General features: G+C 42.8%; 2 protein-coding genes and 2 long non-coding RNA genes across 5 annotated transcripts in view; 3 read left to right on the forward strand and 1 right to left on the reverse strand.

Annotated features, from left to right (window-relative positions):
* TAF1B (TATA-box binding protein associated factor, RNA polymerase I subunit B) overlaps window positions 1-2,391 on the forward strand; it is a 46,651-nt gene extending 44,260 nt beyond the window's left edge. Inside the window, exon 15 of the mRNA XM_064650506.1 lies at window positions 1,779-2,391. Within this exon, the coding sequence (XP_064506576.1) occupies window positions 1,779-1,971 (193 nt within the window). The 3' untranslated portion in view covers window positions 1,972-2,391. The remainder of the gene's footprint in view (window positions 1-1,778) is intronic.
* Window positions 2,392-4,890: 2,499 nt separating this feature from the next.
* Window positions 4,891-9,574, forward strand: LOC135412098 (uncharacterized). Its single transcript, XR_010429500.1, has 2 exons — window positions 4,891-6,142; window positions 7,404-9,574. It is a non-coding gene; the product is annotated as an uncharacterized LOC135412098 (long non-coding RNA).
* LOC135412099 (uncharacterized) lies at window positions 6,368-7,857 on the reverse strand. Its single transcript, XR_010429501.1, has 2 exons — window positions 7,787-7,857; window positions 6,368-6,588 (listed from the first exon to the last, which is right to left on the reverse strand). It is a non-coding gene; the product is annotated as an uncharacterized LOC135412099 (long non-coding RNA).
* Window positions 9,575-9,976: 402 nt separating the features above from the next.
* The window catches only part of GRHL1 (grainyhead like transcription factor 1), a 41,751-nt gene continuing 36,705 nt past the window's right edge, over window positions 9,977-15,022 (forward strand). The window contains exons 1-2 of one of the 2 annotated variants that reach the window (XM_064650509.1): window positions 9,977-10,096; window positions 13,623-13,809. In XM_064650509.1, the coding sequence (XP_064506579.1) occupies window positions 10,077-10,096; window positions 13,623-13,809 (207 nt within the window). In that variant the 5' untranslated portion in view covers window positions 9,977-10,076. Of the gene's footprint in view, window positions 10,097-10,386; window positions 10,635-13,622; window positions 13,810-15,022 lie in introns of those variants that run through there. The other variant, XM_064650508.1, reaches the window with a different exon arrangement.

A 15,022-nucleotide genomic window follows, 5' to 3' on the forward strand; every position in this document is an offset into this window, starting at 1 on the left:
CATCTGACACTTACTTAACATTGGAAAACAACATCTATTCCCTCAGATATAAGGGTTTATCCTATGCAAATGTGTGTATGTATAGTAGAACTGAAAACAAACTTAGAAATTCTCTTTCCCCAAAAATCATCATGGCCTAACTGGGACTACTGAAATGGTTTAATCCTGGGACTAAAGTGTGATTACAGTGTCAGCAAAACTGAGATCAGTCAAATGGTTGCTGAAATGCTTTTACAATTCCTTTTATTTTAAAACTTTCCATTTTAAACTGGATTCTAAACTGTTTTTCTGTGGAAGTCAAGTGACAGGAGTGGTACTCAATAATCCTAACAGTCTTTTCCAACCTAAATTATTCTATGATTCTGTATGTGATGAGGTATTACAATGTGTGAAAAATGTTGTAATGCTTTTGGGGAGTGTAAGGTAGGGCAGAGAATGGGATATACAGTGTGAGAGACCTAGTTTCAGATTTCCAATCTGCCAGACTTCGGGAGGCTTTAAACAAAGACTCTGCTCCTTGAAGTGCGGCTTCTGTGGCACTCGGGACGGGTCTGTCTGTTCCTCTGGTTTGAGGTAAAATGTAAATGTTTGCTGGGCCAGAGGGAGTGAGCAAATGGCTCTATAGTCTAGTAATTAGCACACTTACCTGTAAATTGGGACAGACAGATCCCAGTCCTTGTTCTGGTGAATATTTAAGACAGCTGCTCTGAATCAAAGACAGGGAAAATTTTAAACTGTGCTTCTTCACATCCCAAGGCGATACCCAGTAAGTTAGGAGATGCATAGGGTTTATGTAGTGAATAGCACCTGAATCCCCATATCAGTGTGTAGTATTTTTTTTCCAAAATTGAAGCAGCTAGATTTTATAGTATTTTAAACTTACCACTTTTATTAAAAACAATTTTGAGACTTACTCAGAAGAGGGTATTTTTCCAACCTAAGCTGCTGAACTTAATGTTTACAGAGCTATCTTTGCAGTTTATCCTCTGTGCCGTCTTTTGTTCAGTCTGACAGTTGTTACCAGCAGGTGCAGTCTGCTATTTTCATTTTATACTTCATCAATAAAATCACCTCACCATTTTCATTAACATTTTCACCACAAAAACTGCAAAGTAATTAAGCAGAAGGCTGCTCCAGGACTAATTACTCTCTGTTGAGCTGGTCAATGTTTGCTTCAATATTTCCTGTGTTACTCCATTGACTTAACTTTTCTCTCTTATTTCTAGAAAGCAATTTGTATTTAGCACACAAAGGACAATAAATGAATGGGTTATTATCCCATGACATAGTGTTAGGAAGATGAGAGGGGAACCCTACGGAGAGAGTATGCAAAGAACAGAGTAAAGAGCCTGGGGTGTCTGAATTGGACAGTCTTAGAAATTTTAAAAATAGGGTGAGGTAGCCATTTTCATACTTTGCTACATTTGCTAAAAGCTGGCAGAACAAACAGTGGTTCCATTTAGTCCCGAAAGGCAAAGAACATATTCTTTGCCTGGTTGAGCAAGATTGTGATTCATAATGTGAGAAGCTATGCAGGCTTTTCCTTCTTACTTTGCGCCAGCTCTGAACGTGTCTTGGTCCAGTCCTCTACTTCAAGGTTTTGCAGGAGCAGATCACTTCCCAGAATTGACTTTGTAAACTACAGTCATGATTTATGCTGTTGGTAAAATGTAGAGTTTGCCTCTAATTACAATTAAATATATAAATGCAGCTAAATACTAACTAAATGCACTTGTAATTTAGGGCTTTTTTTCCTTTCCCCCCCCATTTCTTTTCAGACTGTGTGGTCATCTGGCTCATTACAGAGAAGTGGACTTTCCCCAGAGTTACCATTTTGTATTAAGGTTATTTTCCTTTCTTCTGAGGATTCAGCCCTCTTATATCCATGATGAGGTGTGTATGATAGAACACAAACTTTTTAATAAAAAGCTCTATAAAAAGCTAAAATACAACACAGTCCTAAGGAAGTAAAAGTGGCCTAAAACTCCCAGTATTAAACCCATGTAAATTAGTTGGTTGGATCCCAAACCATGGTATTACATCTAAACTTATACTGATTATTTTGACAGCATGGAAATTTTTTGTTAAGATAGTAGTGCTGAGATCTACTACTGTACTTTAGTTTTAATGTCATTTTATCTATAATTTAAGTCATGTTTATCCAGCTGGGAAAGGAAACTGCCAAGGAAACTGTTAATCACCATTTATTTCATTACTTTGTATCAGAGTGAACAGAAAGCTGTGAAATAACCATTTTTTGGGGCATAAGTTGTACATACTTGGAGTATACTGGACAGCATGTTAGCATCTAATTATTGTGAGATTTTGCAATTAAAATATCTATTTTTTTACCTACCATTGTATGACATTAAATATATTTCTAGAAAATAATGTTTGTTTTGTTTTTAAATACTATGTTAACAAATAAAAGGAACGGTTGATGCTTTCACATTACTTTTTAGTCATTATTTCTAAACAGGCTGTTCTGGAACAACTCTGGCACTGTTTTCTACATTTCCTTGCATCCTGTATATCTTCCAGTGTCTTCTTATGGCTGAGCCTCTCATTCAAATTAGCACCTTTCAGGTCCATGTTCCTCTTCAGGCATCACAGATTTTGTAGATACTTTTATACCTGGTATAAAATCCCATCCTATTTCTTGGGCAATGGTAACTGCCAAGTCCTCCTGTTGTTCTTCTTTTGCAAGGCTACTGTCATAGCCTTGAACAACTTCTGACTGCTTTATAGCCCAGCATCTTCAGCAGGTTGTGCCTTGGCCATTCTACCAGTTTTTTATGCTCTGTCTTATTTATGCACCGTGTTTTTACGCTGTCCCAGATGATGTGTAAATGAAGTTGGGCGCTGCCACTACGTGAAAGACACCATAACATATGTTGAACTGAGATGTTGTATAGATACCCAAATGAACACTGCTGCTTTCAATTGAATGAAATTAAATTCAGCAACTCCAACCACCAGTATGGAGTACAGAAACTTGCCAAATCTATTTGATCAAAACCGAAATCAACAGCTGTTTCTAAGTATTATTATAACTAAGAAAAATGGTGCCTGCAGACTTCACAAAGAGTAATAGCTTCCTCCCTGAGCAAGCACGTCAGTGAGATGTGATCTGGGAAGGTAATCAGTTTAGCAAGTAGACTGCGAAGAGTTTCAAATCTGTTGCAGCTCAATCCATGAAGCTGTTGTTTAAAAGTTGGGAACAGGTGAATGATAAAAGAGGTGATGTGCTGCCCTACCTGTCTGAAGCTAAGTGATAAAGTAGTATTTCAAGCACAGGTAGAGCAGACAAGACTATTAAAGGCAAGTTTTAAAGAGTTACATGGAAATACTGGCAAACCAGGAGGCTCTGCTGACTCAGTAGAGGCAGGAGGTAATTAAGAATGGTGTCCTGACTTGAGGTGACAGACAAGACACAGTTTGGATGCAAGTTTTTACTTTTTCGGGTATTTTAATTAGTTATTTTAGCACAGGGATTTAGAGCAGTGGTCCTATAAAGTGACTGTAACATGCAGATGAGAAGGCATAGTTTTAGCCATACAGAGCTAAACTGTGCTTGATAGAGGAAGAGGAAAGAGCAGACTGAATTGTTACTTGGTGTATTTTAGAGATTTCATAAGTGGGTACAGTTTAGTACGTCTAAGTCTGTGCCAGATACCTCAGACTTCTGGTGAGGTGTGTCTTGAACTGATGTTTACCTTAGTGGACTTGGAACATACCAGTTTAAATCTCATCTTGGGTCTGGTGTTTGTGTTTTAAAATTAGCCATTATCTATTATGTTTGACCTCACCTGAGTGAATTACTGAAGTCTGTAAGTATTTGGTAAGATTATTCATTGATCTTTTTCTAGACGAGTATTTGTATAGGTTGAAAATCTACAGAAGTATAATACACTGTTTTCAACACTGCTTGCTCAAGCGACTGTCTCATGCTTTTTACTGTAATATCTGTTAAAGTTTTGAATTAACTATTTAAAAGACACCTTGTTATACATAAAGGATTAATTTAATTCAGAAGTCGTTATTTGAAAGACTTATGCACTTAATTATAGGTATACCTTTCTTTTAAAACTACTGTAGTAGTAAAATCTGAGCTTCATAAATTAAAAATACTGTGCTCATTGTTACATTGTTACGAACGTAAGAAAGCTCCCTTAGATGTTAGGCTAAATTAAGGCTGTACTTTAATAAACTGGAATAAAGCTTGTAGTTAATCATCAAGAACCATGTACCTTCTGGACACATAGGTTTAAGAGTCAGGTTTAAAATAAAGGGTGTGCCCCAAAAATGCTTAATGTTAGTTCTATACAGTTTAATCAATCAACACTTACATTGGAGTAATGATGTTTAAGAAGCTATTGAGCCACAGGAGTGCCTTTTCTTCAGTGTAGTTGAGCTCTCTTGGGACAGCTACTCTGGGTCCAGTTAATACAGCCCAAAGGAGGAGCCAAGCTGGTGGAACAGACAGCTGCCTGTGGATAGCTGAAGGGTGGGGTGTCTGCACAGCACAGCACTTCCAACCACCTCTTCTATCCATTTTTAAATTAAAGCTCCTTTCTGTAACTATTTACTGAAAGTGTCCAGGTAAAGCTCAGTTTTCTGCTGGCTATTTTTTTGTACTTACTCCTCTGGAAATGCTGAGTAAAGAGGGTCACCGTGTTTTGTTTCTTACTCTAAAACTTGAATGACAGATGGTTCTTAAGTATGTAGATAAAGGCAAGTGTTTTTTAGACTAAACTTTTGAAACAGTATATATTGAGAAGACTTAATAATTAACTTAGACAGTAGCAAATCAGTTATTCTAAGACCTTTATGTATCTTCTAAAGTGAATTTAGTTGTTTTGCTAGTTTGAATGTTATATTTTAACACAGTTTTTTTCTGTCTTTAAGAGTACAAAAGTAAATTTGCTTTATGAATTCTCCTAAATAATGCAACCTTTCTGTTGTTTCAGTGGAGAAATATGACAGACGTCTCATTTTTTTTTTAAAGTTATAGCCTTCAGCAGACCTTGTATTTTACCCTTTCTAGTCTTTCACTACCTCAGTATGTCTGCGTTCTCAATACCAACTTAGTCTCGGTCAAATACATTTTTCTTTTTAAAGTTTTCACTGTTTTCTAGACATGAAGGAGAGGTGTTTGACTTTCCCCTTAACTTCTTACACAGAGTGAAGGCCCTGAACCTGATTTAACCAGAGAATGAGAATCAGCAAAGTCCAATGCCTGCAACCAATGCTAGTCTAATTTATTGGCCATAGTGAGTTGCATGGGCTTCACTGCAATTACATCTTTCCTAATCCATCTTTAGCACAAACCCTGAAACACAAATAGTGTTTAGAAGATTTGAGAGAGTTTCGTGCAGTATTGCAGGCCAGGCAATGAATATCATAACTTCTTGGAAAGCTCACAAGTTCCTTCCTCGAATGACTTTTCTCCCTTTATGAACAAAAAAGACTTTAGCTTGATCTGAATAAAAAATTATTTCAGGATATTTGTGGTAAATTGTCAAGAGAATGCTTTTGCAGGGTCAGGAGCAAAAGAACCAGCACCCACAGGGCCTTTGGAACAGATAAAGTCTGAAAATGTTAAATCCCTGAATAAGGTGTCTGCCCTTAGTTCATCTGTCCTTTCCCCATGTCAGTTTTATTCTGCTTCACAAAGAAAAGTCAGGATGACTGCGTAATGTCTCGTATTTTGATCCAAAATGAAATGGGCTTCCCAGCACATATTTCCTGGCTGAGCATGTTAGTGTGTGGATTGGTCAAAGCAGCTTCTCTCGCTGCATGCAGGATGCTTTCTTTGCAGCATCTCCTCCACAGTTACTGGTTTTGTTGTTCCTCATGTGTGAAGCTCCTTGGTTTCTGGCCAGATTAGATGAGGGAGAGCATAAAAGGGGATGCCAAGAGTGGAAATAGGCATATGTGAAAGACCTTTCACTGCTGTTTCTGCTAGGATGTTGCTGAAACAGTGAACAAGAGTAAGGATTAGCAGAACAGGAGATGGATGCTTGTGTCCTCATGTGAGGCTATTGCTGCCCTTGTACAACTGTTAATCGCAACATTTCCAGAGCCAGAACACACCTCCCCAGTCCTCAGCATCTGCACTCTGCCTCCAGCAGTACATCAGGTATTGTACCAGAGGAATGGGCTTGTATTTTCTTCTAAGTCTCACATGGCTGCTCTCTATTCTAGAAGCATTCTGTGCCTGCTCATAGACCACCCTGTTGCCCCAGCAGTGGCTGCAGCCCTTGCCATTGCGTCGTGGCAATGCCACTGAGTGTGTTCAGTGCCTGTGTTGTGATCTTAGAGCTTGGTCTGGATGCTGGGATGCTTCTGTCATGCTGTGTCAGTATAAAATTGTAGCAAACCATTTTTATTTGCTCAGCTGGGACCCGGGGCATTTGTAACTCTGACTGGGCAGCTGGGTGGTTTCCGTGCTGCGGAGCAAAGCGGATCAGGGCAGGGCACAGTGTGCAGTGAAGGACCTGCACATGCTGCTCTCTCACTACACCAGTGTCAGCCCATGTGGCAAGACCGATGGACGCAGCAGTCAGTCCTGGAAAAAGTGCAGTGCTGAGTGAAGACAATAAATGCTCAGTGAGTCTGGATGACATGCTAAAGATTTTATCGTCAATAAAACTTCAGGTTTCAGGCTGACTTTTTTAAATATATAGGCTGCTGCAAAATTGATTAATTTACATTGTAGTAATTTCAGAGTGTCCTCAGTCCGGCTGATGGAACTGCATTTCCTGTCCCTGAATAGTCTGTATGCTTCCAACAGTGTCTACACTATCTTTAGAGATAAGTACAGAATCAAAAGGGGAATCTTTAAGGAATGTCTGCAAGATTGCATACAGGGATATGACTGAAGTGAAAAGCAAACTGTTCCATATTTCACACATTGTGCTTTCATTTATTTCTTCATCCTTCCCCCACCCCCAGCTTTTCCATCTCTTTTCCTACAAGGCATTTCCTGCTTCGTTTTCTGCTGTCACTTGTCTATTCCTTTCCACTATGCCTGCTTTCACTTCAGTTTCTAGTGAGTTCAAGAAAACTCTGCCTGGGCTTTTCTTTTTTTTTTTTTCTTTTTAAGCCCTTTGATGCCTTCAGGTTTATTCTGCAGGGATCAGCAATCAGCTTTGGGCTCACTTTTCCAGCTCTATATTAGCGACCACAGGCCTGTTGCAGAGAAGGAAAGCCTTCCTGGCATGGTGTGTAATGGAGGGTATAGAAGCTTTGCTGCTCTTTACAGCCAACTCTGAAGCCTGGCCCTTGTATCTTACGGGCTTAGATTAAGCAGAAAGTATCTTGTTTTGACTCTCTGGCACATTTTGTGAAATCAAAAATACTGCTACAAACCTGATGCAACTTGTTTGTTTATTACACAGGTGTGAATGACCAGTGCGCATAGATGGTAATTATCAGGTATGAGATTTTAAAACCATATTTGTTAAGTAAGTCATAACAGTAGCCAACTCTTGTCCAGAATAAATCCCAGTTTTTCTAGATGGCAATGTCAAAAGACAATCTAGGAAGAGGCGCAAGCATGAACGAGACAGTGCTCGGCCAGATGGCTTCCAATGCCGTACAATTACGTGTTTTTAGTGGAATTCGTTTAAAAGGAAATGAACGCGTGAAGAAGGGAAGGAGAATGCTGAAGGCAGGACAGAGGCAGAAGGAAAGGTAAAGGGAAGGACATGAAAGGTGGAGAGGAGCAGTGCGATTGAGGTGAAAAGGCTGAGCGAGGGAAGAAGTTGTAGGGAACACCAACCAGTGCAGAGCAAGGGGAGTCCTGCCAGAGCGCTGCCACACCAGGCTGGCATGGCTTTATGCCCCAGCCAAAGCTCTGCTAAATCCCTTTGTGCTTCTTGCCTGATTTTACTTGGTGATGATGCAACCCAGTTAGTGACATCACATAAATACACCTACCAGTGGTGTTGCAGAGTCTAGATTGTGACCGGCAGATTAGTCAGTGGTGTCACAATCCAGTGTTTATATCATTGTCTCCTGAATGTGGAAGTGATTGCTATGGCGATAACCAAGTTTTCATCGGTGTATCAGGCTGTTAAGAAAAGCCATCCCTTTTGCAAAGGCAAACAGCTTTCAGTTACTTGGAATAAAATCATAGTAAACTCGAATTAAGTAGGAATACCAAGTGTGGCATGTTACTAAGATTTTAGCAATTTGGGTGCAATGTAAACATGTGACTGAACTCCAGCACATACTGCGTCTGGGTCACCTACGGCTACAGGGCAGTATTATATTTTATTGTTAATGAAAAGTTTGCACCTGTGCCAAAAAGCAGTGATTGTGTCTGCATATCCCAGAATTCTATGAACAGACGCAGGGAATGTGAGGACTGAATGACACCTGACAAAGTCAGCAGTCCTTCCCAGAGCTTGTGATTTGGAGCTAGTTTTGTAATTTGTTTTGGAAGCAAAGCGAGTTATACTTGTTTGGGAAAATGTAACTTTCTGACATCTTCATCAGATTATAGTATTTTTTTCATATGTGAGGACAGGTAAGAAATTTTTTTCTATGTAATCTTGAATTAGATTTTTTAAAACTGTTTAAAAATGCAGAATACCTTTTACTGGATGTCATAAAGAACAATTTACGTCAGTTCATTTCACTTCGTAGAGCGAGATCCTACTTCAGTAATGAATGATATTTATCTTTGTCATCCTAGTGGCTATGTTTGCAGATCTAAACAAAGCATTTTGTTTCTAGAATGCTAGTTGTAATCCAGTCAGAGGATATTAAGCAACTTCCAGGATTAGACCCTTAGTTAAAGTTTGTTCTCTTCAGTTTCATATTTCCTTCGGTCGGCTGCTTGAATTGTCCTTCTATAGTTTTGCATTGGAGTATATCCTGTACAAATAGGGAAGAGATTTTGACCTAGAAGGAGAGACCTCTTATTAGTGAGCATACTTTTAAATTACAGTAGCTATCAGAAGCATCTTGACATTTGATAGATAGCATCGTTGCTGTATGGGTTTGATTCAACTTGTTACTTAAACAAGCAACCTCCCACCCTTATTTCTCAAGGAGAAGCTGAAGATCTTTCTGATTTAATTTCATGCATGCCACTTTGGGTATATCTAGTGTGTTTGTGATGTTGCTGCTGGTGTTAAACTGGAGGATTTCGATGCATTTGCATGAGTAACTGCATTGTAAACCTCCCTTTCTCCACCAAGCCAGGTTCATCTGTAAGGCACCAAACGACACATGGATCTACTGCCCTTCGGCAGATGCTGTAGTGCTTGTGCAAATGCACAGAATCACAGAATCAATCAGGTTGGAAAAGATCTCTGAGGTCATTGAGTCCAACCTATGACCAATCACCACCATGTCAACTAGACCATGGCACCGCGTGCCTCGTCCAGTCTTTCCCTGAACACCTCCAGGAACGGTGACTCCATCACCTCCCTGGGCAGCCCCTTCCTGGGCAGCCCCTTCCAATGTCTAATCAGTCTTTCTATGAAGAAATGGCCCCAAACGTTCAATCGGAATCTCCCCTCGGGCAGATTAAGATATGCATTAAAGACAATTCATACAATTGTGTTTGGTTTAGATTTTCATAAAAGTGGCTGTAGTACATGAAAAAAAAATAGTTATATGGGACGGGAGAGAGAGAGAAGGGAAACACATTTTTAGCGCGAGAAAGAACCCAGAGTACTTCCCGCGTCCCCCAGCGTGAGCCCCAGTGCAGGGGCGGGTCCCGGGGGGTGACGGCCCCTCTCGGGCGGCGCCAGGGAACCCCCGGTCTCCCCGTTCCGAGGGTCTCTCCCGCCGCCCGTCCCGCTCCCTCGGCGCTGTCCCGGCCCCGCACGCGCGCCGGCCCCGCCCCCCCGCGCCCAGCCGCCCAATGCGGGCGCGACGGCCCCGCCCCTCGGCCCGCAGCAGCCAATGGGGGCGCGGCGAGGCGCGCGGCCACCTGCGGCTGCGGGAGCACCTGAGCGGGCGAGAGCAGCCGACAAAAGCCGTGGGAGCGGCGGGTGCGCGGCGCTGCTCCTCCCGACCCGCCCGGCCAGTTCTGCCGCCCGCTGCCTCCGCCAGACATGACACAGGACTACGACAAGTGAGTGAGCCAGGCGGGGGAAGAACCACCGCGGCCGGTCCGACCGGTGCCGCCACCCCGCCGGGGGGCTGCGGCGAGAGGGGCTCGCCGCCCGGGGCCGGGCCGGGGGAGCCGCTCTGCCGGGGTCCGCCCCCCTCCGTCCTCTCTGCGGGGGAGTGACCGGAGGCTGCGGTGGGGCGGTGCGAAATGGCGGGGGGCGAAGGGGGGGCTGAGCCCCGAGGGGGGTCCTGCGGCGCCGCGGGGCCACCCCGGCGGCCACCCCGCCCCGCGGGGCGAGCGGCGAGGCCGGGCCGGCTTTGAAACCCGATCCCTGCAGCGAGGCGTGGGGCCGCCCCCCGCCCCGCGGGGCCGCGCCTTAAATGCGGGTGGCAGCGGCGGCGGCCGCGCCGTCCGGAGCAGCGGGCGCGGAGCAGCGCCGGGACCCCCCTGTGCTGGGGCCGAGGGACCGGGCCGAGCCCCTGCGCCGCTGCCCGGCGGCCGCAGCGGCCCCCATGGACTTCTATGAGGCGCATCCCTCCGGCAAGGTGGACTTCGGCAGGTAAGGGGAGCTCCCGGCGAGCTCGGCTGCGGCGACCCCGGAGTAGCCGAAACTGGGTGCGGAAAGAGTTAAACTGAGCTCGAGGTGTGTGTGCTGTAACTCCGTGGTGTTGAATGCGAGACGTCGCCTTCCAGCGGATCCCGGGCGGTGTTTAAAGATTCCAGTCTGTTCCTGCACTTGTCACCGTGTCTATCTGTAGACGGTGGCCGTGGACGCTTGAATGCCAGAAAATGGGGTAACTCTGAACTGATTTGATTTGAAGAACCGATTATAAAACTGCTATACTTTGAATGGTTTGTGACTCAACGCACTCCTTTCCTAGGGAAAGCATAGGTTTTTACCAAAGTTTTTCTTTCAGTATGCTACCCTATAAAGAGGACTCTAGTGCAGCAGCTCCCTAACTCGTTTCTGTGATTAGGATTTTTCATAGGTGTTCTTATTTCCAGTGACACTTAGTAGATAAGGCTGTAGCAGTTTGGTTACGTGCACTTCGCTGTTCTGGCACGCAGGAGACGCGAAAGAAATCTTCGGTGCTGCCTCAGCATTAAAAGTGTGCGCTGAGCAGGAGCAGTTACAGCGCGGCTCAGGCTGGGCAGCCCTGAGCGTCGCCAGGTAAATTGCAGGGTGAGGGAGAAGAAGGCAGGATCCTGGAGCAGCAAAGTAAGTAGGAATAGTTTCTGTGATCTGAACACAGAGTGTTGAGGGCTGGGGAATCCTCGCAGGCAAAGAGAGAGTATCTGCTTTTTGTAATATTTCTCTGTTCCCACTGCATTCACGTAGAAAATAAAATTCAGAAATTATTAAAACTGCAGTAGGAAAATTAATTCCAGCCTTTGCTGGACGCATCTACTACTTTGTGAGCAGATCCCCATGCCAGTTATCTTTTAAAACTTAGGAAAAATATGTTTGCCTTCTCTTATTAATATATTCTTGTTTTCGTGAAAGAAGCTGTGTTTCTCCTAAAGGATTAAGTTCCTGCCAAACCCTGCACTTCTCCTGATAATTCTGCAAATAATTTTTTCAGCATTGTTTGTAGCGGGGTGGGTTACCTGTAGGGCAATGTGTATTATATTTGTGTGTTTCAATGACAAAGAAATCACACAAAAATATGTAGGTTTTGCATTTGCTGTGTTTCTGATTAGTTGCTGTTTTAGTTCTCAGTATTTTTGGTTCTTTCTTGGTTCTCTCTTTGCATGTGTGTTGCTTCGCTGGAGGGAATCAGCTTGGTGCTGTGAGTTCTAGCAAGGCTCTTACCCCTTCAGCTTCACAGGGATGGATAAAGTGAACTGCATCCAGGTTACTTCCAGTTACTTTTTCTCTATGAGAGTGTAACTGGAGGATTTACCCATTTGCAATGGATATTGGAGGCTTCTTATATCACATTGTATAAGAATAGGAGTTTGTATCATGTCCCTGAAGAAAATTCTGCTTTGTCTTCTGCTGCTCCCCTGACTTTGATAGAAAGATGTCCTCAATACCAGAAGTATCTGCATTCTGTTGCGTACACAAATATGTGTGAAGACCTAAAGAAAGGGCTTGGTGCAAGAGCTTGTCTCCTTTGTCATCATTGTTTGCTTTTTGCCAACTATATAATACTGATTTATAGCCAGAAAGTGCTCTTACAAGTCCTGGAAACTCCCACTTGCTTTCAGTGTCTTCAGCTCAGCCAAGCTGTCCGATGGAAGCTCAGCAAGATGACTTGTGTAACTGATAAAGCATTGAACGCGTAATTTGCTTTGCAATCTTTTTGGTAGAAGGTGGTGATAAATGTAGGATGCTGCTAAGCTGATTATAGTGATTAGGGTATTTCACAACTTTCTATTTCACAACTTTTTGTACTTGTAGTATATTTCAGTCCCTGAATGCATCTGGGTAAATAGATGCAAAGAATGCTTATCTACCGGGGAAAGCGTGTGATGGTGGTAGGGAACTGCTTTTTATGGGGTTAGTTGTTTTTAAATAATTATTTATTTATTTTAAACTATTAGCAGTTCGTTAAAGATGACAACTTTGGGATTATTTAAGAAAATAAAGAGGCCTCCCCTTCTCCCTCAACCAATCTACAGTAAATTAATATTACACTTGCACCAGAAAAAAACCTGTTTGAACTGGTTTAAAAGTCAGATTTAAACATTATCTTGAACTGACTTGGAAGAAGAAGCATATATTTTACCAATAGAACAAAAAAAAATACTAAATTGTCTGGGCTGGCAAGACAGCATTTTCTGCACATGTGGGCAGAAGGTCCAAGTTATGTTGGAGCTTTCCTGTTCTCAACAATCTCAAAATGTTCAGAGTAAAAATAATTTCTTTTTTATATATTGCAACATAAAGGGAATAACTCAGATTTTTTTCTTTTTTTTTTTTCTTCACTTATCTGTTGAGGGTGTTTCAAACTGGTGTCATGGATTATTTCAATGGTAACCAGGCAGTAAATCTTTTGGTTTCTTGTCAGAGGAGAACACTTCCATGTTGATTTCAAGTCCTCTTGACCAGTTTCCCTGCATAGTCTGTAACTAATGGGTAGCTTCTAGGTGGTGTTTTTAGCTTAGACACTTGAAAGTGCTGGAGGAAAGAGATGTTTTGTTAATTCACATTTCCTAGTTCCATGTGGTAACTGAAACCGGTTGCATCTTGGCAGTATCACATAGGAGGCTTGGTAAGTGGTAGGCTAGTGTGTGTGTAACTCTTTCTGTGTTGGATTCAGAGCATGAGCAGGTCAGGTGCAGTCTTAAACGGCTTTGCCTTTTTATATAGGCTGGTGTAATCCATCTGAGTTTGGTCAAATTAATCCTGATTTACACTGAGCATGAGTGAGATCAGAATTAGGTTTCTGGGCTTTTTGTGTTGACTAATCCTTGTAGTACACTGAATCAGAGTGTGAACCCTGTGAAACTGGGGCAGCTTATTTTGAAGAATTTACAGAATGTTTTTCATGTGTTCTAACAGGTGGCTTTTTTTATTTCTTCTTTTTTTTTATGATTCAAGTAAAAGACCCGTGTTGGTTCTTCAGAATGATTCTCTCTACTCTCAGAGACGTCCTTACACCAATGAAGATGAGGCCTGGAAAACCTTTCTTGAAAATCCCCTTACAGCAGCTACCAAAGCTATGATGAGCATCAATGGGGATGAAGACAGCGCGGCTGCCCTGGGACTGCTGTATGATTACTACAAGGTAGATTGGCGTGGGTACGCTCTGGCAGCCGGAGGAGCTCTTGTTCCACTTGTAGGAAAGGTGTCATTTGCTAGAGGATTTTACAGAATCTATGAATAGATCATGAGGACTTTAAACGATGTGGTTTTCAAAGGGAAAAAATTCCACATCTCTCTTTCTGAAATGTGGTTTATTTTTAGCTCAGTAAAATAAGATCCCCTGGACCTTAATGTAAAGGTTTGGTAGCACTTTGCTGCTTTTCAGCTTCCACAGCACTTTCCTTGCCTCTTGACCCTGGGCTCTGCAGAAGGCAGTGAGTTATAGAAATAGTCATGAAGAATGACACTTTGGTACCATATCCCTGTCTGAATGTAAATATACACGGAGAACGAAACTTCTCTTCTTTTGCTCGTGTGGTGGACCATTGGCTTTGGCTGGGGCTTTGTTGTGTTACCTTAGTCTCAACTGATACTAAGCTATAACTACAGATTTTGGGTGGTGTGTGAGGCAGAAGTGTCCACCTGAAGGAGTTGCTATCTTCATCTCTCTAACCCTCAGTGAGCTTCAGTTGCTGTAATCTGTTAATCCTTTGGCCATTGTGGTTCTCTTCCACAGTGTTCATGGTCTTCTTGGAGACATGTGCCTTCCTAGTTGCTCACAGCTGAATTAAGTGGTCGAACAGATTCTGGTCTGCATGGGGTGCATTTTGCTGAGCTTTCTTTCCTAAATACCAAAAGTATAAGCCAGGGTAGTTGTCTCCGGTCCAGGTCAGAAGAGACCAACAGGCATTTCCAGGCAGGGAGGGGTCCTGCTTGTGTTAAGACACCTGTGTTATGGTGGCCTGGCTTACTGGGTGGAGATGCCTGTTTTTTCTTTGCTGAGCGTGCAGGAGTCTGACTTGGCTCTCGTGCCTGGCATTTTGGCTAGTGCTTTCAGCAGTAGTGAGTGGAGTTGCCAGCCTTAGTGTGTTCTTCAAGCACAAGGTGCTTTTGCCTGGTGCAGACAAAATCCTTGCCTGCCCTTTTTAAAAGTTGAACACATCTTATGTATCAAAATATTCTTGTAATGCTTAATATGGAGATTAACGCTCCACACACACACGACAGAATGCCACAGACTCACTGATGTGGATGTTATTCAGCTAGTTTTGTGAGAAAACTGGCTTTCTGCTTTGTGCCTGTGCTTGCTATGCTTTTGGGGGGAAAAAAAAGAAGAAACAACATGCTTTCACTGG

This window comes from Pseudopipra pipra, chromosome 3, assembly GCF_036250125.1.
Source record: "Pseudopipra pipra isolate bDixPip1 chromosome 3, bDixPip1.hap1, whole genome shotgun sequence".
Classification (NCBI taxonomy): Eukaryota; Metazoa; Chordata; class Aves; order Passeriformes; family Pipridae; genus Pseudopipra; species Pseudopipra pipra.